This window comes from Conger conger, chromosome 4 (genome assembly GCF_963514075.1).
Source record: "Conger conger chromosome 4, fConCon1.1, whole genome shotgun sequence".
Classification (NCBI taxonomy): Eukaryota; Metazoa; Chordata; class Actinopteri; order Anguilliformes; family Congridae; genus Conger; species Conger conger.
This window is the reverse complement of record NC_083763.1, coordinates 14,962,021-14,986,682: the sequence shown is the minus strand read 5'-3', so window position 1 is coordinate 14,986,682 and position 24,662 is coordinate 14,962,021. Positions and strand designations below refer to the sequence as shown.

The 24,662-nt window shown below is 45.8% G+C and overlaps 1 protein-coding gene across 6 annotated transcripts in view; it reads right to left on the bottom strand.

Annotated features, from left to right (window-relative positions):
• The window catches only part of LOC133126141 (receptor-type tyrosine-protein phosphatase S-like), a 203,848-nt gene that overhangs the window by 75,073 nt on the left and 104,113 nt on the right, over positions 1 to 24,662 (bottom strand). For all 6 annotated transcript variants that reach the window (XM_061237992.1, XM_061237996.1, XM_061237993.1 and 3 more), the window contains 4 exons: positions 13,586 to 13,696; positions 2,648 to 2,917; positions 1,388 to 1,969; positions 445 to 578 (listed from right to left, as the gene is read on the bottom strand). In XM_061237992.1, coding sequence (XP_061093976.1) covers positions 445 to 578; positions 1,388 to 1,969; positions 2,648 to 2,917; positions 13,586 to 13,696 — 1,097 coding nt within the window. The remainder of the gene's footprint in view (positions 1 to 444; positions 579 to 1,387; positions 1,970 to 2,647; positions 2,918 to 13,585; positions 13,697 to 24,662) is intronic.

Genomic DNA, 24,662 nt, shown 5'->3' with positions numbered 1-24,662 from the left:
TGAAATGGAAACGAACAGGAATCGTAGATCTGAAGTGTGTTGTCAAATGTGAGAGAAACCCTAAAATGGTGGTGAGAAAAAAAACTCCCTGATGTGAAGAAACCTCGGGAGAAATTTGGTTGGGAACGACTGAGTCAAGGTATATAGCTTTCCAGTAGGGCAGTATGCTCCATGCATTTACATTACATTACATTTAAGTAACAGAGGCTTTTATCCAAAGAGACATGCAATAAGCGCATACCAAGGGTCATAGTAACAACGACAGAACACAGGTCGGACATGGCACAATTCAGGATCATAAGGATCAGTTGTCTCCAGCGATGAACATCATATATAGTTCATAAGGTAGAGGCTAATTCAGTCGGTACTGTATATATGAGACGAGAAGGAAGGCGTGATATAGATATGGTACATGTATGGGGGCTAGAGGCAGGAGGCACTCACCGGGCTGCCCTGCTTGCCTTCTCGATAGCGCAGGTCATAGATGATGATGGTCTTGTCCTGGTCGGGCTCCCAGGTTAGCTCGATGCTCGTGTCCGAAACCGCGCCCACCTGGAAGTTGATCGGCTGTGTGGGGACTAAAACCAGAGACGAGGTCCAATCAGGAATCCCTCTCCCAAAAAACTATTCTGCTTTCAGGCTAGCTCTGTAGTTTAGAAAATGGTCAAATTAATTCCCTTTCTCACACGGTCTACACTTTCACCGTTCACACAGTTCAGTAAGTTTTTGTGACTGTCATTAAGCCAGAGGAACATTTATTTGATCTGTTTCTTTTCTGCACTTTTGTGTTCCTGACACTTTATGCTAAAATCATCAGCTACAGTATAGCTGGAAACTGCATGGTTTTACAAAGCAATTTTGAAAATGGCTGGAATAATTGGTTAGAAGAAAAAACCGCAAACCGTACACACAGGCCTTTAAGGAAAGATACAACCCCTGTGTTATACGTTAGACGGACACTTACCGCCCGAAGATCCTGGACTTATATGGAATAAGTAAGAACATTGGAAAAAAACTTTTTATATAAACATAGTTATAAATATTAATGTGGTGAAGACAAGCAGAACAAAAGAAAACCACATGGAAGAGATTTAAAAAATCCCAGAAAGACAGTGTAGGAATCCAACCTAATTACAGTAAAATAAAGCAACTGAACTTAAGTGAACTTGGGTTTTTAAGACATAGTTCTTCAAAAATCAAACACTACTTTAAAGCGGGTTTCTCGCTAGGAGGCCAAGGCTTTGTGTAGGAATGTGACTTATTTACAGTAATTGAACTTAACACAAGTAGACTTAAGTTTTCAAGACAAAGCCATTCAAAAATCAAATATTACTTCAGAGCCGGTTTCCGCGGCTCTCGCTCGGGAGTCCGCGGCAGGGAAACGTACCGTCCTGCATCACCTTGACCTGGATGGCATCGGAGAAGGGCCCGTCCCCCACCGAGGTGAAGGCCAGCACCCTGATGGTGTAGGTCTCCGAGGGCGTGAGGCTCCCGATGGTGGTCAGCAGGCTGTCCTGCACGTTGTGCACCTGCCACTGGCCCATGGGCTGGCTGGGGTCCATGGTGTAGTAGATCCGGTAGCCTTGCACCTGCCCGTTAGGCTCCTCCGGCTCGGTCCAGCGCACCACCATGGAGTTCTGGGACAGGATGCGGGTGTTGATGTTTCGGGGCGGGCTGGCGGGGGCCTGCTCCCCTGTCCGGGCCACCACGGGCTCGCTGGGGGGGCCCTGGCCGATGGTGTTGAAGGCAGAGACGCGGATCTCGTACTCCGTGTTGGGGTACAGCCCGCCGATGCTGTAGCGGGTGGTGGTGATGCTGTCGCGCGTCTCAAACTTGCTGAACGGGGAGGTGGCGCGGTACTGGATGATGTAATAGGTGACCGGTTCGGGGTTGCCCGAGTCCCAGGTGATGGTCACGCTTGTGGCGGTCGTCTCGGTTACCAGCGGAGTGCCCGGAGGTTTGGGCAGGGCTGAGGGAGGGGAGGAAGAGCAAAGAAGGAGGGGGGGGGGGAGGAGAGGAGTAAATAAAACAGGGCAGGGCTGGAGCTGCACGCTGGCCATGAGGTCACACACATGACCCGTGTGTCACCTTCCGTAGACACAACAATCCACCGTTACCAAACAAAACCATGAAAACAAACAACACAGGGCAGCTATAAAGCTGCCTTTATATCATTGCAGAAATGATCCCATACGGAAGACAAATACATTTCAAACTTCTGGTGCATGTGAAAATGTGCAGAAATTGGCCATTTCATATATTCAGAAATGTCTTTCCGATGTAATAATAATATATAATAATAACTTCATTTGTATAGCACTTTTTAAGCATACAGCACAAAGTGCTTTACAGCAGTAAAAACCGAAACCATAAAAATACACACAAAGCCACAAAAGATGACGTGAAATGCATTTCTAAATAGTATTCCAAATGTATTTCAAAATGCAACGCAACTGCATGTAAAACATATGGCGAAATATACTTCTCTTCCGTACGGGATGTAACAGTTTCACCACCGATAGCCTGGAAAACCAACACGGTTGAACGTGAACCTCTTCTCGAAACCCAACTCTCCCAGGTCCCCCCCCCCCGTCCCCCCCCCGCGCTCGCTGGGTGTTGCGGTCGTCCCGCGGTTTCCGGCTCTTACACTTGACGATAATCTGGGCCACGGCCTCGATGATTCCCAGGCTGCTCATGGCCACGCAGGTGTAGTTGGCCGACTCGTGGACGCCGGTGAGCTCCAGGACGTTCCGGCCCACCGGCATCTCGTCTTCCGGAGTCAGGTCCTCGGAGTTGAGCATCCACTTGACGTAGGGCATGGGCGAGCCCACCGCCACGCAGGTGATGTTCACGCTGCCGCCCGGCATGATCTCGTGGTTGGTGGGCATGATGGAAAACCGGGGGGGCACGCGGCGGACTGGGGGGGGTGGGGGGAGGGAGGGCAAAAACAGAGGTAACAAAAGCAGGTCGATGACAATAAGCTCTCCTCCTCCAAAAAAAAAACTAAAACTAAAAAACAAAAAAACAAAACGCCACCCTTCTCTAGAAAGACAAGAAATTATAATTTAAAAAAACAGAAATTAATTTTAAGGTTTTCATAAAGTAAAAATTAAAAATAACGATAACTAAACTAACAGAAACTGCTTCACCAACAATATAGATTGACATTAAAGCAACAATTCATAGCAACAAGGTTCCATTGACCAATATCTGACCCATCACAGCACATTAAAATACACAAAAATCTATTATTAGTTTCTCATCTTTTTACCTTAACTATGAAGGGCTAATTAAAAACCCCTTCCCTTGGATGAGACGTTAAGAATTTTCAGTCTGTGCAATTTAACCGTAACACACAACCACACAGCAACAATAACTTCCTGTCCCTCAACCACTCACGTCCAACCAGGAAAGAGCTCTCGCAAGCCCCTCCCACTGTACAGGAAGTAAAAGGCATTGTGTCTGGTTTTTCATGTGTATGTATTCTACTATATCACCGAAGCAAGCTGCGTGCGTCTATTGGCAACCATCTATTCACGTTTTGAGGCTTCACTAACGAAAGATGAGAAACTTTAATCAGATTTTTGTGGTTAAGGGTAGATCAACTGGACAAAGCCTTTATAAGATCTGACACGGTTCCATTGATAGATGCAGATATCAGTTTCACAGACATCATGCACAATAGGTAGAAATAAATAAAGAGATAAATGATAAGAACAAAACCGGAGATAAAACCGAGATAAAAAATGCAGAGAGGAATATAACTGAAGGGTAGCTAGCATGCCCAGACAAAGACGAGTAGAGATTGAACAGAGATAGAGGAAACAGGAGAAAGAGAGAGAGAGTGAGAGAGAGAGTGAAAGGGAGAGAGAAGGGAAGGGGGGAGAAGGGAGAAGGGAACCCACTTGAATCCTGTGTCAAATATTCTTTAAAAATGATTTAAACGTGACCTATGTGACATTGGTGTAGCACATTGACCCGTATCAGTTCTGGCAGAAATGAACACAAACATATATAGAGAGAATAAAGAGGTTGTGTCTTAATATATGGATAATTATATTGATAGAGAATTTGTTGTGGTTGCAGTCATTACAACTACCAGGAAAGAAGATAAAACAGAAAATGAACAGGACGTGGTCCGGTATTTTTAGTGATGCTCGGCTGTGTATCTAATTCATGACCGACACATACAGTTGTGGTAGATATGTAGTACAGTAGGGTGATGGGGTTGAAGTGGGGTAGAGGGGGGTGCAGGGCAAGAGAAAGAATGGAGTGCTAAATATTGCTTTTTGTTTATTAATATGGATTGCACTAACCCAGTGAATGTTTATGTGGTCAAAGGTTGGTGAAGTGCCATACTGGTGTTAAAGTGAAAACCCAGCTACTAGAGTTTTCTAGCCGACTAGGATGTAAAAAGTGTATGTGGTGTCATCGTGTGTGAGGGGAGGTGGGGGGTTTGGGGGATGTGGAAGGAACGAGTGATGCACACCTCGAAAGAAAAAAGGTGGAGAGAAAGAGAGAAGGACAGGAATGGTGGTTGAGGTGTAAGGGCGGGCTTAAGAGACAGACAGACGGATCGACAGACAGACAGATAGACAGACGGACGGACGGACGGACAGACCGGGGGGGTAGACGACAGACGAGAAAAACCAAGGGACGGGACACAAGGCAGAACAAGGCCCGAGCAGCAAGACAGCAGACCAGAGCACGCGGACGTACAGACGGACGGACGGACGGACCCACAAACGGAGGGAGGGAGGGGGTGGGGTGGGGGGGAGAGACGTTGGGGGTTGGGGAAGAGGTGGGGGTGGAGGGAAAGGCAGGGGGGACGGGGGACGGGGGAGAGAGTTAGGAGACTGTGATTCCGATCAAACTTAAGAAAAGGCATGACTCTCAGTGGGTTCTGGCTCTCACACAACGGGGCTTGAAATCCAAAATGTAACACCCCCCCACCCTCCCCCAACCTTAACCCCCCCAACACCGGGGAGCAGGGTGGGTTAGGGCGGGGTGCGGGTGAGGGGGGGGGGGGGGGGTTTGGGAGATATCGAGAGACAAACTGCACCCCACACGCAGCATGTCAATCCAATTGGGATTCGCTCAGTAGGACCGGTGACCTTGGTTATCAGCAAAGATAAAACTGAGGTTTACCTGTTCATTTGTGAGGGTGTACACCTGACTACCATCAAATAGCTTATCATGACAGCTTTCGTCAACAGAAACAACTCTCAACTATACAATTGAAATTACTTCTTAATCCACGGAGACTGAAATGTTGCCACTGTATTGTGTTTATAAGCATCTAATAACTACATATATAAGTGCATAATAAATGGCTCACACGTGCTTATTATACAGTTATAACATAGGCCAAAAGAACTGAACGAGGACCACAGCCTTGTAAAATCCATTGGGAGACAATCATAATTTAATCCTACTCATATTGATGCTCTCTGCTAAATCGATTATGATTGTGGCTAGGAGGCCGGCATTAACTGAATCAAAATGGGGGTATTGTGAAGGAGTGCATTTTGGCCTGTTGCTTTCTGAAGAATGTGGGATGTTAATGTGGCCTTGTTAATGGTTTTAACTTTTACTTCTTTTTTCAGGCAATTTCCTGGATGAGTTGAATACCACACTGACTATTGACCCATATCACACCAAACTTGTGGTCTTTGCAGGCAACCTTTGTATTGACACAAACATCTGAGGCTTAAGAAAAAAAAAAATTAGAACCTATTAAAAAAGGGCAAAAAATTCCAAAAAATAATTGGAAAAGAAAAAGAAGACATCCACTCCCCCAGTTCTACTTGATTGCCCTCTGCCTTAAATAAGGGAGTTTTTGTTTTACCTGTGAAGGTAAAAGGAAAGCCACTTCCACACAGAGACATGCATGGGTTTGGTTCTCATACGAGGTGAAAGAGAGAGTAGAGAAGTGCACCCGACCATCCACCAATTCCCAACGCAGGTGTAGAGGGACTTTCCAAACATGTCAATCAAGCTCATTCAGTGCATGCCATTCCTAGGTGCAAATCTAGCAGGGGTTCTTTCTGGGGAGGGGGCAGGGGTGTTGGCGTGGGGAACAAAAGACCTTCCAAAACCAAAAAACTGAAAATAAAAATCCAAAATGGAACAGCGCAGGGGTGTACTTGAAGGCACCGGATCCAGAGAACAGGGATGGTGATAAAATGAACAGATTTTTAGGCTGTAACTGGAGAAGACTAATATCCTTCAAGGCTTACAGCAATTCCAATTAACTGCCTACGAGAGATCATAGTGAAGATTGAGCCGGGTTTTTGTTGATGTTGCCCTTTCCGTGGAAGCTCTATGGGCCTCCAGCTTTACCGGATGAACGAAGGAGGCTACAGTTGGGCAGAGACTACCATCAAATTGCTGGTCTTGCTCACTGCTCAAAGGTAAGGCTCCAACTGCTCTTTCACTGTTTATAGGTGATTACAGCTCCAAAGCAGACAGGTCATTATCAAGGTCAAAACAGAATGAGAAGAAATCTTAAAAAGAATAACAGCTTGCTCCCTAGTTTGCATCAGTGGGTGAATGTCTACATCCTCTACCACAGCATGTCTGTACTGTAACACTACTCCAGGTATCATTACACTGGAGGCCAGGGATCACATCACAGTCCTTGAGGGCCCAGAACTGCTGGTTTTCGACCCTCAATTTACCTGGGAGTCAGGTGTGAGGACAGTCTGGCCAGACACTAATTGTTCAGTTGATTAATCAGGAGAAAATAAAACCAGGGCTGGATTTGGATTCTTTGTTGAACCCCTGAGACATAACAAAAGTCGCCACCAAAAATACACTAACCAGTGGCTACCTAGTTTTTCAAGGCAGAATGTGGAGCAGCTAAACTGCACCGGCGTTAGTGATGTTTAGCCAGAGCCTTCTCTTCTCCAGGCACAGAAATGTGGCTGCTTTTGAAATTACTTGCTTTGCCCGTAAGAAGTGAAAACAGAGGCGGACAGATGACACCACTGCTTTCGAACAAACTCATGTAACCATGGACGCCCATTCCATTGTGGCACTGTGTAATCTTAATACCGCCATGACAGTTGATCTGGAGTCAAGAGTGTGTGGTGGTAGCGGTGGGTTGGGGCTTAGTAAAGGGGTGGGTGGTGGAGGGTTGGGGGTCATTTACAAGGCTAACAGAAACCTGGCGTAGATGGAGTGTGCAGTTGCACAGTAGAGAGAATCCCAATTGAACGGACATTTTCCTCAATCATGAAAAGGGGTGAACAGACCCAGCAAGGGGATTAGTGGTGGGGGGAGTGTTGGGGGGCGAACGCAAAAAAAACTAATAAAAACAAGAAAACAAAGCAGAACTGTGGAAGTCTCATGGCCAAAACAAATTTTAAAAGGAAAAATTTGGAAATAATAAAAAATAATAAGTGGCATTTCAAGCCCCAGTGCAGAGAGACAGCTGAAAGGTCTACAGGTGGACGAGGTGGAAAGCAGTCAAGAGAGACGCCAGAGTACTGCGCTAAACTCTACAGGTGGTAAAAGGTGTGCCCAAAAAAAACAAAACAAATAAAAGAACCAAAAAACGGTTTCAGAAAGAAAGGCGGACATTATCGGCCATTTTGGTGAGACAGTCTAAAAGAGAGGCTGTCGTGCGCCAAAATGAAAGGGGAAAGCCAAAATAATGTGCAGCCTTTAGTGTCACCCCGCAGCTGAGATTACACCCTCCGTAACGCCTCAAACAGGCGCCGCTCGCCTATCCCTCCATCCTCTTTCTCTTTTCTCCTCTTTTTTCAAACGGGGGAATGAGGCGCGGGTCGTTTACGTACAGACCACAGGTGATGCCGACACTGAACACTAAGCACTCTCGGTGGAGAGCTCGGAGAACTGAAATTATCACAACGGCAAACGTCAGATTTTTCCCCCCACAGAATATCCAAATTTAATTCCTTCTTTTCTTGCCAGACTATATTATCAGTCACACACTCAATTATGCCGTGACACGTAACCGTTCCGGTGTTTTAAATATTGACTGGCGGAGCCAACATATGCTTGTGCTTACTGCAGACTCCGCTCTTAGCTTGGTAGCATATATAATTAGCCAGACTGAAAAGCTTATATTTACTCGGGGCCCCAGATTTAGACGTCTGTTTCTCTGCAGGAGACAGATTAATAACAAGGGGCCCGATCGTTTTTTTTTTAACGAAATTTCACTCTGCTTGGAAAGTAAGGATCTGCAGATGGTCTCGAGTCCCTGGGACTCCTCCTAGTGTTTTCTGGCCCCCCATTTTGCGAAAGTCGCATGAATAAAAGGTGTAATCTAGCTTTCGTTCCCGACTCCACAGACACACACGCAGCAGAACGTGCGAGCGGATGCAAAATAAGGCAGGCAGACATTCAGGAACTCGCAGTGCAGTCTTCCTGCGTCGTTTCCATAGCGACTCGGGTTTTAAAACCCAATCTCGGCACGGGATGAAATGTAATGTCTCACAACAGCCCTTGAAAATAAACAATAACGACACTAATAATAAGCCCAGTTATCTGGGTGTCTGGGTACTTCATGGCTTTGAGAGAAATTGTGGCGTAATGTGGACCGACCACTTTCGGATAATTAAAACTAAAATGAAGGATTGTACCCCCCCTGGCAATTAATTAAGGGAATTCGAGTCAATATGGATGCTGATTCAGTTATCTTACTGTTGTTTTATATTCATAAGTACTGGCTATACCTGTCTAGAAAAACTGGGCTTTTTGGCACAGCTATACTACTATTTTTAAGTTTTGTTTATGAGTTCTCTGTGCAGAAACAGGCAGGATAATTAACTTTTAAGTTCAGCATTCACAGAGAGCAGCTTCAGATCTTCAGATTTTTTATATTACTTGTAAAAAATATATTAAATATATTTTTTTACTTCCAGTCTTGTATATCTCAACAATGCAACAATTATAAGCCTGTCTTAGTAGCTCCATCCCCACAGTTTTTATAATTCAACAGAGGCAGTGCATTGTGCAATCCTTTCGCTGCGAGACGCCGGACGTATTTGCATGCAGTCGAGAGGAATGATTTACAGCAGCCTCCAATCCTACCGGAGCGGGCGGGGTGGTCACTGATCTGATGACTTGATAAACTCGTAGCTCCAAATACGGTCGGATCGCTACCAAAACCCGCGTGCCCGCACACAACGCCGTAAAATTAAGGGGCCAAGTTTATCGCCGGTTTCAGTGTGTGATTTAACGCAAATCTGCCGCTCGTGATCCGAGTGGATATAGCAGGCAGCCGGATACCATAAAAAAGCTTAACGCAAAGCCGCCTTCGACTGACAGGGAATGGGGTCGAGGTGCTCGATTTTAGCCCGGTTGGCCGTTGCCGGGTTTCAAGATATTTGCCACTTTCGCTTTGATGCCGGAACGGGATTACCAATGCGGAGGTTCAAAATAAATCATGGTTTTATTTCTTTTGGCCCAGTTTGAAAAGCTTTGCTACACTGCCTTGCCTTTGTCTGAAAATCAATTCGATTCAGACAAATGATGTCACGACGGAGGCGAATGAATTATAAAGCACCAATGGGTCAGCAGACAGGTCCCACTGAGTCGCTGACCTACACAAAATGTCCGCCTTACTGTGCGCCGCATTGTGTGCTCCCGAGGCAAAAGCCATTTTGTTCGCTATTGATCGGCACGCCACAGTTAAAACCATCCCAAAAGCTGTGTGAAGCCATTACTGAAACCAATCAAACCCAATCACAGTTCATTCGCCAAGATGGCGGCTGTTAGGAAGACGCCAGGAACACTGCCTGCTCCTTCGCTTACTCCCTTTAGCGTCGAACGCGGTCCGTGAGTTATAAAGCAACAGCACAATTAGGAAAGAAAAGAAAAGAAAGGAACCACAACCAACCGAACCAATGAACTGAAAGGAGTTTAAGGAACTCAAACAAAACAAGAAAAACACACAAAACACAGGAACGAAAAAGAAATAAGAAAAATGAAGCCAACAAACAACTCAACGAAGTCAACAGTAACTCGGTAACACAAGAGAGAAAGAACGAAACGAATCGAGGTAAAAAAAAAGAACACACAAAATGCAGAAAGACAACGCCCAAAGAGGAATTCTGTTCAGGCATGCAAGCGTAGTTACATTCTCCCATCATGCATCAGGCCCTTATTTCCAAGTGCTGGGTTTCCAAGACAACAAGTGCAGAAGCGTTCGGAGCAGAAGCAGTACCAAAGGATGCAAACGAGAAAAGGCCCCACAATGCAAACGTAAAAGGAAAACAAAAACCCGAACTGAGCGGGTTTTCTTTCAGCATTCTTTTTCCAGTAAAAGAAAATAAATCAAATAGCTAATTAAATTAAATATTATCGTTCTTCATAATATTTAGCAAGTCAGATTCTCTGTTTATTTTATTTATTTATACTATTTTCAATTCTTTTTTTTCTTTTTTAAATTTAGCTTTGTTATACGTTAAAATATATTTCATTTTTTTTTTTTTTTAAACATGTTATGATATTTTTTATTTATTTATAATGTGGGAAAAAAAGTAAAAAAGAAAAAACACACCAACCTTCTCGAAGTTCTGGGGGATGTAAAGGGTTTGATGCAGAACACAATGACATGAGGACGAGAGAGAAAAAATAGGGGAAACACAGAGAGAGTAAAAAAGGCCACCTCAAGGCTTTTAGCTGCTACATTTCCTTTTCTTTTCCTCTTCCCCCCCTTCTCCCCCCTTTCTGTCTTTTATATTAATGACATCTGCCTTTCAGTAACTCGCCCTCTTTGACCCAAACAATCATGTCCACCCCCAGTGGCTATACTGGGAATGGCAGCCATTACAGTGATATTCAGGTTTCATGATTCAAAGAAATCAGGAGCAATCAGGTCTCCGCCACCTAACAAGCGCCCATGGTGGCCGATTTGCTTTATCAAGAGAAGGAAATAAAACGAGGAAAGAAAATAACCGAAAGTCAAACAAAGCAAACAACCCAAAAAAGAAAACGAATCAAAAAACAACCAACCGGTAAAAGAGCAAAGTCTGGGTTCAAATTAGCAGCTACGAGTAAAACACATGCCAAACAAGCTCGTTTTCTTTCAGTCTGTTCTCTCAGTGCGTTCCTTTTGGAGTTTGGCCTTGAATTTGAGTCTTGTTTACCTCCCGGTCCCGATGAGGGAATGACAGTATCGCTTGATCTTTTCCCTCCGTGATGGACAGTACTGTAGCTGCTAATTTCAAGTGCAACTTGCTCCAGAGAACTAAAACACATTTGTGTACATTGCATATTTAAAACTGACATTTAAAAATGAACCAAAAAGAGACAGAACACAGAACCCTTTAAGATGCCCTTGGAGTACTTTGAGGTTGTTTTTCAAATTTGAAATACTGCGTATGTTACCGTGTCATCATTTAAACTAGTGACCCAGGCGAAGAGCCTGGGTTGAACCCTTGAAGCACCGTTTCAGTTCACAGAACTAGAGCCACCAGATATTAGCTGACGGGCAGTCGAGTCTTACATGTGAATCCGCTTCAGACCGAAGATTTGCGATGCTACGCGTGACGAAACCGTTTTAGAATGTTGCAGCAGTGTGAACTACAGCCTCAGAACAAATAATGCCAGCGGTCGTCCTTGCAGGTTAATCGACTTGTCTGAACGCTGGTGGCAAGTTTCAGCACGTTGCGAAGAGTCGCCAGTTTTCGTGACATCGCAAATCTCCGGTCTGAACCAGACTTTAGGTGCGCATTCCCTCACACGCGTAAAAGACAAGTGAAGCGAAGAACACAACCCGGAGGAATCACCCTCTCACATTATACTCTGAAAATCTCCTCTTCACATTTTGAGAACCAAACGCCTTCCACAGACACCTTTTTTATTAGACTTTTCACCTCTATTCTGGTCCTAAGATGGAGAAAGAAAGGAAAACAACAGCTTGCAACAGCACATCCATCAGCTAAGGATTTTCCTGCTGTTGCATGGTTCTTGTGGTTCACTTACTCGGTAATACGGCATTTATGAGCACAATCCTGGACACAAAGAAGTTATTTATCTTCTCGCCCAAGAACGTGAAACAATAGAAGCTGGAGAAAGGTCAGTCTGATTGGGCCTAGGCCCCGTTTAGATTAACTTGTGTCGGATTGTTTCTCAGTCACTTGCAAGAGCACTGAATCGTCTGAAGGTATTATAATAACAATAATAAGAAACAGAATTACGTGCGACCCGTTTCGAAACGGAAGTCTCGTTAATTATTCATGAGAAACGGCATTATTTGGTTCTCTGCGCTTACCCTGTCAGCAGACATCTTGTTTAATATGCAGAAAATAAATACACACGTCAAAAAAGCATCTGCGTCAATTTATTAAAACAGCCGCACTAGGGATTCCTTGTCTGCTAGCGTTAGCCGGATAAAATAACTTCATAGCGTCTTCCGCTGGAGATTAATGTTCAATTTTTTTTGCTTTTCGTCTTTCTTCTCCCTTATTTACTCCTCAAATGAAAACCGTCTGCAGCTTCTGTAATGACGAGGCTATAGTCATTGGAAAACTCAATTATGGAACTTAAACATAAGTAATTTCTGGAGTAGTTATGAATATGTAAAATAGGCTATATTTTTGAGAGATGTAAATCATCTTTTTCTATGAGACTTATTATCATATATATGACACACTTAGCATTGGTTAGGAATGCCATTTTCCTTCTCCTTGACAAGTCTTTTTGGAAGGAGGAGGTGGTGAGAATTTTGATTGGTTTGCATCGAGTCTAGCCGTCCAATCAAAATCTGACTTACCGTCATCTTCCTGGGGTTTATATGTCTAATTTTCCTCAGAATACCGAAGGAACTGAGTATTTTTAGGCACTTTTTTAACGCATAGAGTCAAAGACAACTTAGGAGCTCTGATTTTCATGATCATAACAATGGTATGTCATTAAAATACTTGGATGATTTTATTTTTCTTACCTTTTATTCGGAAAACTACAAGGCACAAAGGTGTTAAGGTGCTACTGTTTTTATTTGGGTTGGTGTGGGGCTCTGAACGCAAATCAAGCTTGCAATAAAAAATTCTGATTCAAAACCCCACTTTTCAACCACCAAATCACAGATGAATTCTTGCCGGCACACCAAGTTTAGTTTCACAACACAATTCATGCTTCCTTATCCCTGCTGACTCAATCAGCTGAAACATTTGCATGTACTGAAGAATACCAATGTCCTGGGCTATCAGCAAAAATAATGAAGCTATGCTATATCTTCAGAGACAATATCAGTACTGAACTGTGTTCTCATACTCAATTCAAGGTGAAATTGGGTAGAACTACCTCAGTAATCATTGAATATGTTCCCTTGCTGTTTTATCTGGTTTTCACTCTTTCTAGCTGTATTTTATCCAGATTTGATTAGTTTTCCTTAGCCTTAAGGTGGGACACCCACTTTCCCTGCACTCCTAGGCTCTTTTATCTGAGTTTGACTCGTTTTCCCTCGACTCTGATGCTGTTTTCATCTGACTTTGACTAGTTTTTCCTTGACTCTGAGGCTGTTGTTATCTAAGTTTGATTCCTTTTCCCTTGACTCTGAAGCTAGTTTTATCTGAGTTTTCCTGGGCTCCAGAGCTGCGTTGTTCCCTACCTCGCACGTATAGATTAGCAGGGGAGGAGTAGCGGACGCCCTCAACATTGGACGCCACACACTCGTACTTCCCCTGGTCCGTCTCCTCAGTGTTCTCTATCTGCAGGGCGCCTGGGAAACACACACACACACACACAAAAAGAGAGAGAGAGAGAGAGAGAGCAGAGAGAGAGATGTTAGCAACAAAGCAATGACACAAGACCCCTCCGTAAGGACAGGAACCTTTACAAGCACATTTCAGCTTTTTTTTGCACACCCTTCCTCTCCCCTTCTGTCCCGTAACGTCCCATTAAGTTTGAGTTTTCCCCAAATTCCTGCACTGTCCCTTCAAAGAGATTTCCCCAAATTCCAAATGGTGAACGTGAGAAATGAAACACCATGTACAAACATAAATATGCGTTTCAAATTTAGAAGAAACACTGTATTGAAGAAAAGATGGGCAGTTGGTTTCCAGCAGGAAGTAGTTTCTTCAGTAAGAGACGCATACGAGGGGCACATATGTGGATGAGGGTTTATGAAACACCGTTCAGATAGCGGGCGAGGGAGTGGAAGTTGATGACGGGTTTTGAAGACGAGGGGGTTGTGGGTTCACGTCCGCTGTAGACACGTTAAGTGCTGTTCTCGTCTCTCTGAGACCCATGTAAGAAACCCCCGCATGGTAAATAACTACAGGGGAGTGTGCATAACTAACAGCAGTACCAGTGTGGACATGACTGCCATGATCGTTACAATAAGCAAAGTGTGAGTGACAGAGATATGTTCCCCCCTCCTCCCTCCTACAATAGAGCACCCTGACAGACACAAGCAAACACACACACCTGCATGCATGCACACACACAGACACACACACCCACCACATGCACGCCCACACACACACACAGAGACACCCACACCCACCACATGCACACCCACACACACACACACACCCACGCACATGCACGCCCACACACACACACACACCCACACCCACGCACATGCACGCCCACACACACCCACACCCACGCACATGCACGCCCACACACACACATCAAATTCCCCTACAGATAATTCCTGGTTACTGAGCCCCAGCCACAGTCCATGATAATATAATTAGGGCCGCTCCTGGCCCAGGCAGCTGACAGATTGCAGCCTCCCGTTTTCTGACAAACAGACTGCCGGTCCTCATTACCATTCAACCGGGGCGCATCGATACGCCACGGCCCGTCAGCTCCTCCGTCCCTCCCGCGTCCCGCCAGCCCCTCCCACAGGCACCGCCATCCCGATCGATGCCGCCCCCCCACCCCCCTCCTCCCCCCGTAACCCCCCCCCCCCCCCACCCTGTCACAGCTCGCTCTCGCGTCCTCTCGAGTGGCAGTCCAGGGAACAAGGCTACAGAAGAAGTGCTTTTTTTACAAAAGGTTCCAGATCGATCCGGCCGGATCGAGTAATTCCCGCCGCCCGCGCTCAATCACGCCCGTTCCCGCGGTGACCGTCTGTCTGGGGGGGCTGGCCGGGCGTCCTCCTGTCATCCTGAGACCGACTCGGTGTCCGCTGCCCAACCAGGCCTTCACACCACGCCCATGCCACCAAAAAAGGCCTTGCCTTGTCGTTTTGTACAAAGAAAACAAACGCCGCTTGTTCTTCAAACACTGGCATGTTTGGTCCTCAGACCTGGGTTCAAAGAGCATTTGTTTCGGGTTCAAATACTTGGTGTATTGAAACTAATGAAATGATCCCAAAGGTGCAAACCCCACCAATACTGTATGCCTCTTCTTGCAGGGTGAAATGCACCAGGAAAGATCAACAGAGCACAGAAAATGATTTGAATCCAACACAAATACTATGTGAACCCAGGTCTGACAGTTATCTCACTCTGCTCCAGATTCGCAAAAACCGTGAAAGATTACAGGCAAAAGTTCTCACAGAGAGGAGGTGGTCAGTTGAGGCCAACTTTAAATCTTTTGATGCGCGGTTGGCACGGCATGTTCCCACAATGCAACAGGAGGGCTTGGAGCACACCCTCAGTACACCTTGTGATGTCATAATTGGCTCATGGCCAGCTATTCCGAGACTGTAAGATAAGCTGAGGTTCTGAAACCCAAAAAAAAGAAATTAAAAATAAAATCCTTTTTAGTCTGATCGAGGGAATAGGGTTGAATTTTAATGGGATTCCGTAAAAAAAAAATTGTAATATCAGAACCGAGCCGTAGTCATGAGTCACGGGCTTCCTCTTCTGTGTCTGCCTGTGAAGGATCTCAACAGCCTCTCGTGACAAATGAATGGTGTCGTACAACCACGCAGATACGCGCGGAGAAGCCCTCAAAAACACACTCGTACGAAAGAACGAAATTAATTACATGCCAATTAAGTCCCGTTGGCAGCGGCAGCCGGAGACTGCGAGGCAGACGTGTAGGGGCGGAGGCGGCAGGGGGGGAGATTCTACACTCGACTATTTTTGGGCAAAAACTTCTCGCTAAGTCGGCGTCAGCTGATCCGGGAGTCCCTGCTGGGTTCATTACCCGTCCAGAGTTTCGATTTCAAAGCGAAACAGGCGAAGTACACACAGAATGCATGAGTCGGGAAGGACGGTATCGCTATTTTATTCTATTTCAAGTCCCATCGCCCCCGTTTTTCCTTCCCCGGCTCCAGCGCAGCTCTGAAAAAATATCGGCCCAGCTAATTAATGACTGTATTCCTTCTGTTTTTTGCCGTTTCAAATAATTCCCATTGTTCTTTTCTGTCCTGCTTTGTGCCCCATTGTTTCATTCGTCTGCTGTAAGCCGAAGAGTGTTTTCATGGCTAATTTGCAGTCCTTTCTTTCAGCCTAAAGCGCAGGATTCTGATTGATATGTTTCTTGTGTTGTTTTGGTTAAAGCCCGCTTGCAATAAATGTAAATGTAAATGTACATGTTGCCTTTTCTCGGTTTCACTCTTTCAACAATCAATCTGTGGCTAAGAAAAACTTATTTTTTGTCTTTTCATCGTTCGACTGTGCATTCCCCTGCCAGCTGAGTTTTAACAATGAAAGATTAATAAAAGAATGAAAAAAAACACCCTTCTGATACGCTGGAATCCAAACAAAATGGCCGCCTTTGATGTTATGGTGCCTCCTCCCAGCCGACTCCTCTCTTTTATTGTTTTTATTAGCTGTGTATTGTAATTGCTTTTTATTTTTGCTTTTGTTGTTGCTACCCTACTAGCCTGTGGCTTTGCTTTGACACTGCATGGCCAGTGGCAGTGGTGTCTGCCGCTGACGGAAGGGAGGGGGGTAAACATAACAAAAGCCACTGAGTTATCAGTCTCCGGCATGTAGCGGCGAGCGGGGCTTTGCTAGCACGTTAGCACGGCGGGCGAGGAGGTAAACCGCGCACGGCTTTTCCTTTTAAGATAAATACTAAGCGGAGGTACAAATCGAACGCAGCGCAGGGAACATCCTGTTTTGGCCCTGGGGGCTGCTGGATTCGAAGCAACAGGGTGGCGGTAATGAGGGCAAATAAAGGGCCCACCAAAAACGCCCAGCTCTGATCCCATTGGCCGATTTCCCTAATTGAGGATGTGACTCAAGGAAGTGGCTGGCAGCCTGCAGGTTCATTCACGATTGTCTCCGGTTTTGTCCAGCAAGGGCAAAATTTCTCTTGACAGGTATATCAGAGTCACGTCAAAAACTGTTTTAAATCAGGCGAGTTATAGAGGAAGTGCTGGTAGATGGGCTAGGTTCAGCACGAGATGGTTCACCAGCAAACCGGAGTGAAAAAAGCAGATAACGAACCTGATAATCTCTTATACTCAACCAGATAACGAGCTTGATAATTAATCTCATAATGAATCTTATACTCAACCAGATCACGAGCTTGATAATGAATCTCATAATGAACCTTAAAATCAACAAGGTAACGAGTCTGACAATGAACGTGATAATACACGTTTGATAACGAACCTGATAATAAAGCTTTTAATCAACCAGATAATGAGCCTGATAACGTGGCTGAGAATGAGCCTATGACCCTGATAACCAGCCTGACAAATAACAAAGACAAATAACAAATGACAAAGAACGTGCTGGAAGGAGATGCTACAAAGGGTAACTGTGAGTCGCTGATGTACAGATGGAAAAACGGTTTCGCCTCCCCCAAAGGATGCTGGGAAGGCTGTGTCAAAGCTTAAGAGATCAGAGGTACTGTAAACGGCTGCTGATGCAGGTCAATCTCCTTTTCCAATACACAGCTCACCACCAGTCTGAGCGGGGTGGGGGCCCTGGGCGGGGGGAGCTCTTCTGCACATTAAGTGGGCACAGAGACAGTGGGGAGTGAGTCATGTTAATGGAGGGTCACCAAAAAATCCCTCTTGTATTCCCACAGATAAAAATGACAGTCCGCTTTTCTCAAGAACTTGACCTGTGTACAGCCGGCTTTGAATACATTTAGAGAACCGCCATGTTGGGCAAAGGAAAACAGTTGATTCGCTTAGGCCAACCAACTGGAAGGGCCTTGACTGTTAACCCGGCCCAGTGTGGGGAACGCACTGCATTACGTGATGCTGGCTGTATCTGTATACACGTGATTGAGTTGCTGTTTTATTCCATTTAGAGTACAAGTGCAGAGATCTCAAGTTCTGACACCATATCACCAGATGAGGTCAGGAGTCTTTTCAACTCAAACCTGTCAGATATCCTCCTTATATGAGCATGTGTTCATCCACGGTAACCTCTAAAGAAGGTCACATGACATCCATGTACACACGCCGGTTGGATATTTCCCAGACCCACTCAGGTTAAGCTTGTTGCTTACGGCTAAAGCGACACGCTGGTGATTTGATTTGAGCGTGCAATCTGTGGGTTATGAGCCTGCCTCCCTGAAACGCAATCCTACACTGCCCCTGGACGCGCACACACTCACACACACATACACACGCATGCACGCACGCACGCACGCACACACACACACACACACATACACATACACACACCACAAGCAAACACACACACACACATACACATACACACACCACAAGCAAACACACATACATACACACACCTACACACACACACGCATACACACACATATATACACACACAACGCCTTTTTCACTCATCAACCCTGTTTGGGAAGGTTAGGCAGGGTGGAACCCCCTGTCTGGGGTTGAGGGCCGGAGTCCCCATTTAGGGGTGGAATTCCTGTATAGTACTGGTAACCAACCATGTTCCTAGAGATCTACGGTCCTGTAGGTTTTCAATCAAACCCTAACAAAAGTACACCTCATTCAACGGCTAGCGATCCTGTTGAGATTAGTAGAGTCAGGTGTGCTAAATCAGGGCTGAGATGAAAACCTACAGGATGGTAGATCACCAGGAACAGGGTTGGTTACCACTGCTCTATTGGGTTGGGGGGGGGGGCAGAATTAATGTTTGGGGGCAGTACCCCCATTTTGTGTGGGGGGCGGAGGCACCATGGCAGGGGCAGGACAGACCCCCATGAGGCTGATTTCTGTGTTCAGCTCGTCCGCATTGGACCAGGAAAACATGACCTTCTTTCTCAAAGCCGCGTTATCGACAACATAGAAAATCCGCGGGCTCTACCTGACTTCATTAACTTTCTTTAAAAAACGAGGAGAAATGAAGAAGCAAAAACAAATCCGAGGAGGTCGAAGACCTTGAAGAAGAGCAGAGACAGGACCCCCCCCCCCCCGCCGCCACCCCCCACCCCCCGTCAGGCTGGCTAGACCGCGCTCAGACACACGACCAAGGTCATTAAAAGTGAGAGAGCCAGCATGTGGGCTCGGCTGATGTCAACTTCCATCTGCTGGCCTCTCGTAAAAAACAGAACACGAGACGCACCCATCCGTACCGGCCTGCACACTTACGGGAAGGCCGGCCTGACCGGTTATATTCCGCCACATAGCCTACTTATACGGGCGTAAGTATACAGCTTTATATATTTACAGTATGACGTGTGTCTCACTATTAATGGCAGTGGGGCAGTTAGGCTGTTTTCATGGTTACGTTTACATTTTAGTCAATTAGCAGACGCTTTTAAATCCAAAGCGACTTACAAGTGCATAGGTTCTTCAACAAGTTAACACACAGGTGGTTACAGTCGGTGGTTCATGGTTAGGGTACCAGACTTGTAAACCAATGGCTATATGGCCTAAAACATTAGATTAGCCTAAGTGCACCTAATGTTTAAATGTTGTTCTTGGCAGTGGACTCTGAACCTCACCTCTCCCTCTCCCCGATACCACAATATTTGGATGGGAAACAGGTGTGCGGCCCCCCTGTTCCTGAGCAGGCCCATATTTCCCATAATTCTCCCTTGTTCCCCTCACACTAAATCACCGCCGTCCTTATAACAGTTCCTGGCAGGGCTTCGTGACCAAACTGAGAGAGGGAGGGGGGTGAGGGAGCCCACAGCGGATCACTGATCCAATTATGCAAATGTAAGGGTCAGGGGTCGCGTGCGCCCGCTGTGCCACGCGCCGCTGCTATTAAGGCGTGAATGGATTCAATTCAAAATGGCGCACGTCGCCGTGGTTACTGTGGGAGGTGGAACAGCTTGTGTTAGGGCCTGCTGCTAGCTGCAGCTTCGCTAGCCGGTCCCCACGGACGATCTCGATTTTCACCCAGGGCGTGCGTTTGGGAATTGGGGGGGTTTGGTGGGGGGAGATGTGGAACTTCTATGAGGAAACCAATACTGTACCTGGTGCTGGATGAAAGCTCTGCTGCTTTAATTAAACTCAAAAGACCGAAACAAAAAGTGGGTCTTTGAAACACCTGCCTCCCTCGACCCACCCAATCCATCCCCTTACCCCTCCACTCCCCTCCCTCCACCTCCTCATCCATCCCCCCATCCTCCCCAGACCTGAAAAACAAAGCACCAGTAAATATCTTACCTCCCTACTTGCCCTGTAAAGGAAAACATTACCGATACATAATATCATGTTTAAAGACTAATAATAAAAAAAACACAACCGCAATATCACAGAGGGCACCAGGTTTACCTCAGAGTGACCAATCCGGTCTCGCAAGCTTGTCATAAAGCAGTTGGGTGGGGGCAGGGGGGAGCTTATATTATACCAACTACAGGGGGTTGGGGTGGGGAGGGATTCAGTCACAGAATATGACCTTAACTCTGCCACCTCTGACTACGGGGTCAAATATTAACCAATAGCGCTCCTACAGCCCTGAAATCCTTTCATCCTGGCCCGGGACACACACGGGGAACTAATCCTGCCCACCGCTGTGATCTCCTGAAATGGCCAGTGGAAGCATGCTCAATATTAGCCTCCTTTAGTCAGACGGTTTTTTTGTCTATGAGCGGGAACAGCCAAAAAAATGCAAAATGGTTGTCCACGACTGTATGGGGCGGAAGGGGAATTCATTATTGAACTTTTTTATAAGATTGTGTCAAAATAATTCATAAGTAAACAAATGTTTATACAGTAAATAAACTGGAACAATTGCCGAATGTCACTCCTCTTTTATGGACTGTGAGGAAACACAGCCGGGCTGAGCCTAGAAGCCTACTCGGGATTTTCTGTCATCCCGGACGAATCCCCTGCCAGGTTTCTAAACGACAAACGGAAGGTTGTCCTTGGGCCCACGGCTTCAGGATCTCAGGGCTGTCAGAGGAGGAGTCCGACAGCTTACCCGGAAATTCATTAACCGAGGAAACTCAGCCCTCAGGAACACAGTTACCAAAAAACCTAAAACCAACCCCCCAACTCCCTCAACCCCACTCTTACAGGGGGCCACTCAGTGACTCGCACACTTAGGGACAAACGAACATGAGACGTCAACACACAACAAACAACCACACAAGGACAGAGAGTACGACAGTGGTGAAGAAGATGAAATTTCACAGAAGACATAAGCAGGACACACAGGTTAGACATCTTGGAAACGGGACATAAAAAGGCTGATTTTTCTGGGAGATAAAAGCCCTTTTTTTCTCCTGCAATCACAGGGGTTAGCCATTAGCGGTTGATACGGTTAGGTTGTCTGTTTTTATCTTACCTCGTATGGGAGTACCCTCTGGAGGAGACACAATGGAAAACAACAGTTTAGTTAAAGATTAATGTTAGCGAGCCACTGGTTACCAGTTTAAGGATGGCTCAATTAAAATAAAAAATTATCCTTCATTATCAGGGTTAATGTTCTAATTAGAAAACATGGTTATTTGGGAGTTTAGAAGCCTCGCTCTGCTGGTTTCCCAAAGGAACAGGAACAGTGTACTCAACTGTGTTCCTATCTACTCTCTCCACACTGCAGACGTATTAGGGACTATAACGTGTCGCTCGGACGCGACAGCCCAAACTACTACTGCTTTATCATCGCCACTACTCACACTGATAAACCGATTCCAAAGAGGATTCTCCTTAAGTCAATGTGACTGCTAAAATCACATAAGCTTTTCCGCAGGCCAATTGAATTGTGCTGAAAGAGGCAGGCAGTGTGACAGGGCCTTTTACCAGGACCCCCCTCGGTGAGGCTGGCACTATCTGGCTCTCTATTCTTCATGAGAGGGGGGGCTTCATGCCCTTACTTCCCCCCTTTCGGTCTCGATGGTGAAGACTCGGGGCAGCCTGTAGCCTAGCGGCTAAGGTACATGACTGGGACCCGGAAGGTTGGCGATTCAAGCCCTGGGGATAGCCATGATAATATCCTCACAGCTGTTGGACCCCTGAGCCCTTAACCCCTCATTGCTCCAGGGGGGACTGTCCCCCGCTTAGCCTAATCAGCTGTAAGTCACTTTGAATAAAATGGTCAGCTAAATAATATATTAGATAATGGACAGTGATCTGCCCCCGGGCCAGTACCCCCCTGAGGGTACCACAGGGGCGAAGACACCCCAGCAGTCCTGTGGTGGGTCAGGAAAGCGGACGGCGCGTTTCATAGTTTAACGGCGACAGGCTAACGTGAGCCTGACACTGCATTGCTAGCCTATCCTCTTGCCATCTGCCATGCCTGCCAATAAAGTTTATTCTATTGTTAAACCTATGATATTTCCAAAAATAACTTCCTAGTCTTGGTGGAGGTCCGTAGAAAGAACTACAAAAAACACAGCACAACACAAGTGTGTTCTATTGGATCAGTGTGTGTTTTTTGTTCCTGCTCTGAATACAGAGAGATCCTTTGTCCAGCACAAGTTATGGAGGCAGTCAGTTTTAATTTCTTTATTTTCTGATGTTTTGCCTGGTTCTTGATTCTCCACAGTGATGTAAACACTTGTCTCTCCTGGATGCACCTCCCCTTACCCATAGGCCTTTGCACCAGGACCATCGTGTTTCTGCGGTCATTTAGGACACTTTTCTGAAGTTACGAGCATTTGTTGAATATCACGTGATACACTTGTACAAGCCCACTGTATGTTGAAAGTAAGTGAAAAATGTTCTTGAATGTTCTTGCAGGTAGATAAACTACTCTTTATCCTGAAACATACTCTTCAAAGGGTTAAACCCTTGGTAAAAGCATTTCTCCTTTGAATGGTCGACGCAGGTGAAAAGCACACATTCCTAGATGGAGAATCAACAGAAACCAGGCAAAACAACCTTTATTGGTTTTTCATTGGTTATCTGCGATCACCTCAGAGAAAATCTAACCAATCACATAGGGGAGGGGGAAGGACTGTTAATTGGTTAGAGTTTTAAGGCGGCAATGCTTCTCTTCTTGGTTTAAATGGATTCACAGTAAAGGTTAGGAGTCTAGTTAGGGTTGGGAGAAACTAGCTAAGGTTAGGTTAGGTTAGGTTAGGTATTGGTTAAAGGTTAGGTTAGGTAGGTACTGGTTACAGGTTAGATTAGGTCAGGTTAGGTTAGGTGTTAGGTTACAGGTTAGGTATTAGTTAATAAAGCAGGTTTGTCAATAAAGCGAGGATTTTCACAGGTCACTCGTGGGATCAGGGAGGGTTATCAGATTAGAAAAATTAAGCAATAAGGTCATTTTCATTATTAATCTGAGGACGAAATGTAGAGATGCAGAGCGATTGTTTTCAAAAGAGCCTTTTCTCAAGCCGATAAAAGACTCCATCGGAGACGGGGCACGGGTATGAAGATTTCATTCCTCTGAAGGTTTAAAAAAATCAAAAAGACGGGGGAAAGAAATCAAAGGGCTTGAAACGGACAAGCTGGAACAGGATTCCTCCCGGAGATGCTGAGGAATCGCCACGCTCTCGCTATCGCCCGTACGCAACACAGCCCTGCTGCGGCAGATATGGCAGCTCCCCTCCAGAGAGAAGATCCCCCGCCCCCCCGCTTCAGGAGAGAAGAAATTCACAGATGGGGGGGGGGGGGGGGGGCAAGGCTTTGACCGGAGATTATGCACAGAATACCAACACCTTGAAGGTTGGGTTTGGACACCTGGACTGTGCTGGCTCGATCTTTTCTGAGCCACTGGCTCATAGCCCTGATGCACTGAGGTTATGTATTGTGGGTAATATAATGGCCCTGATGTGTTGTGGATAAGGTAATAGCCTTGATGGCATGGGTAATGTAAAAGCCCTTATACATAGGTGGGTACTGTAAGTCCAGTCTGATGCATTGTGGGGTATGTATGCCCCGTCTAATGCGTTGTGGGTAATGTATGCCCTGACAGATGCATTGTGGGTAATGTATGCCCCATCTGATGCATCGTGGATAATATATGCCCTATCTGATGCACTGTGGGTAATGTATGCCCTATCTGATGCATTGTGGATAATGTATACCTCATCTGATGCATTGTGAGTAATGTATGCCTCATCTGATGTATTGTGGATAATGTATACTAAACAAGACAATCAGAAAGTCCCCTGCCATCTTTTTCTACACATTTTTCTGGCTTGTATGCACTCCCTCTGTGAAGGGAGGCCAATTGGACTCTGTTCATCTGTCCTTCAAGGATTTTGCTTAGCTGACTTTAATGTGTTATTTTTAGCCCCTCTGCAAGGCCATGCTAACCTTAGCATCTCAGCCAGGACCTGATGGTACAGCCCCGCCCACACACCACTCTCACCCTCTTTCTAAGGCCATCTGATGGGCCATCTTATCTCTGACATCAGTCTGTCTGACTCTCTTCCTCTGAGTGTAGTCTGCGTTTCTAATGCCTGGTAAGAAAACCGTGAGTATT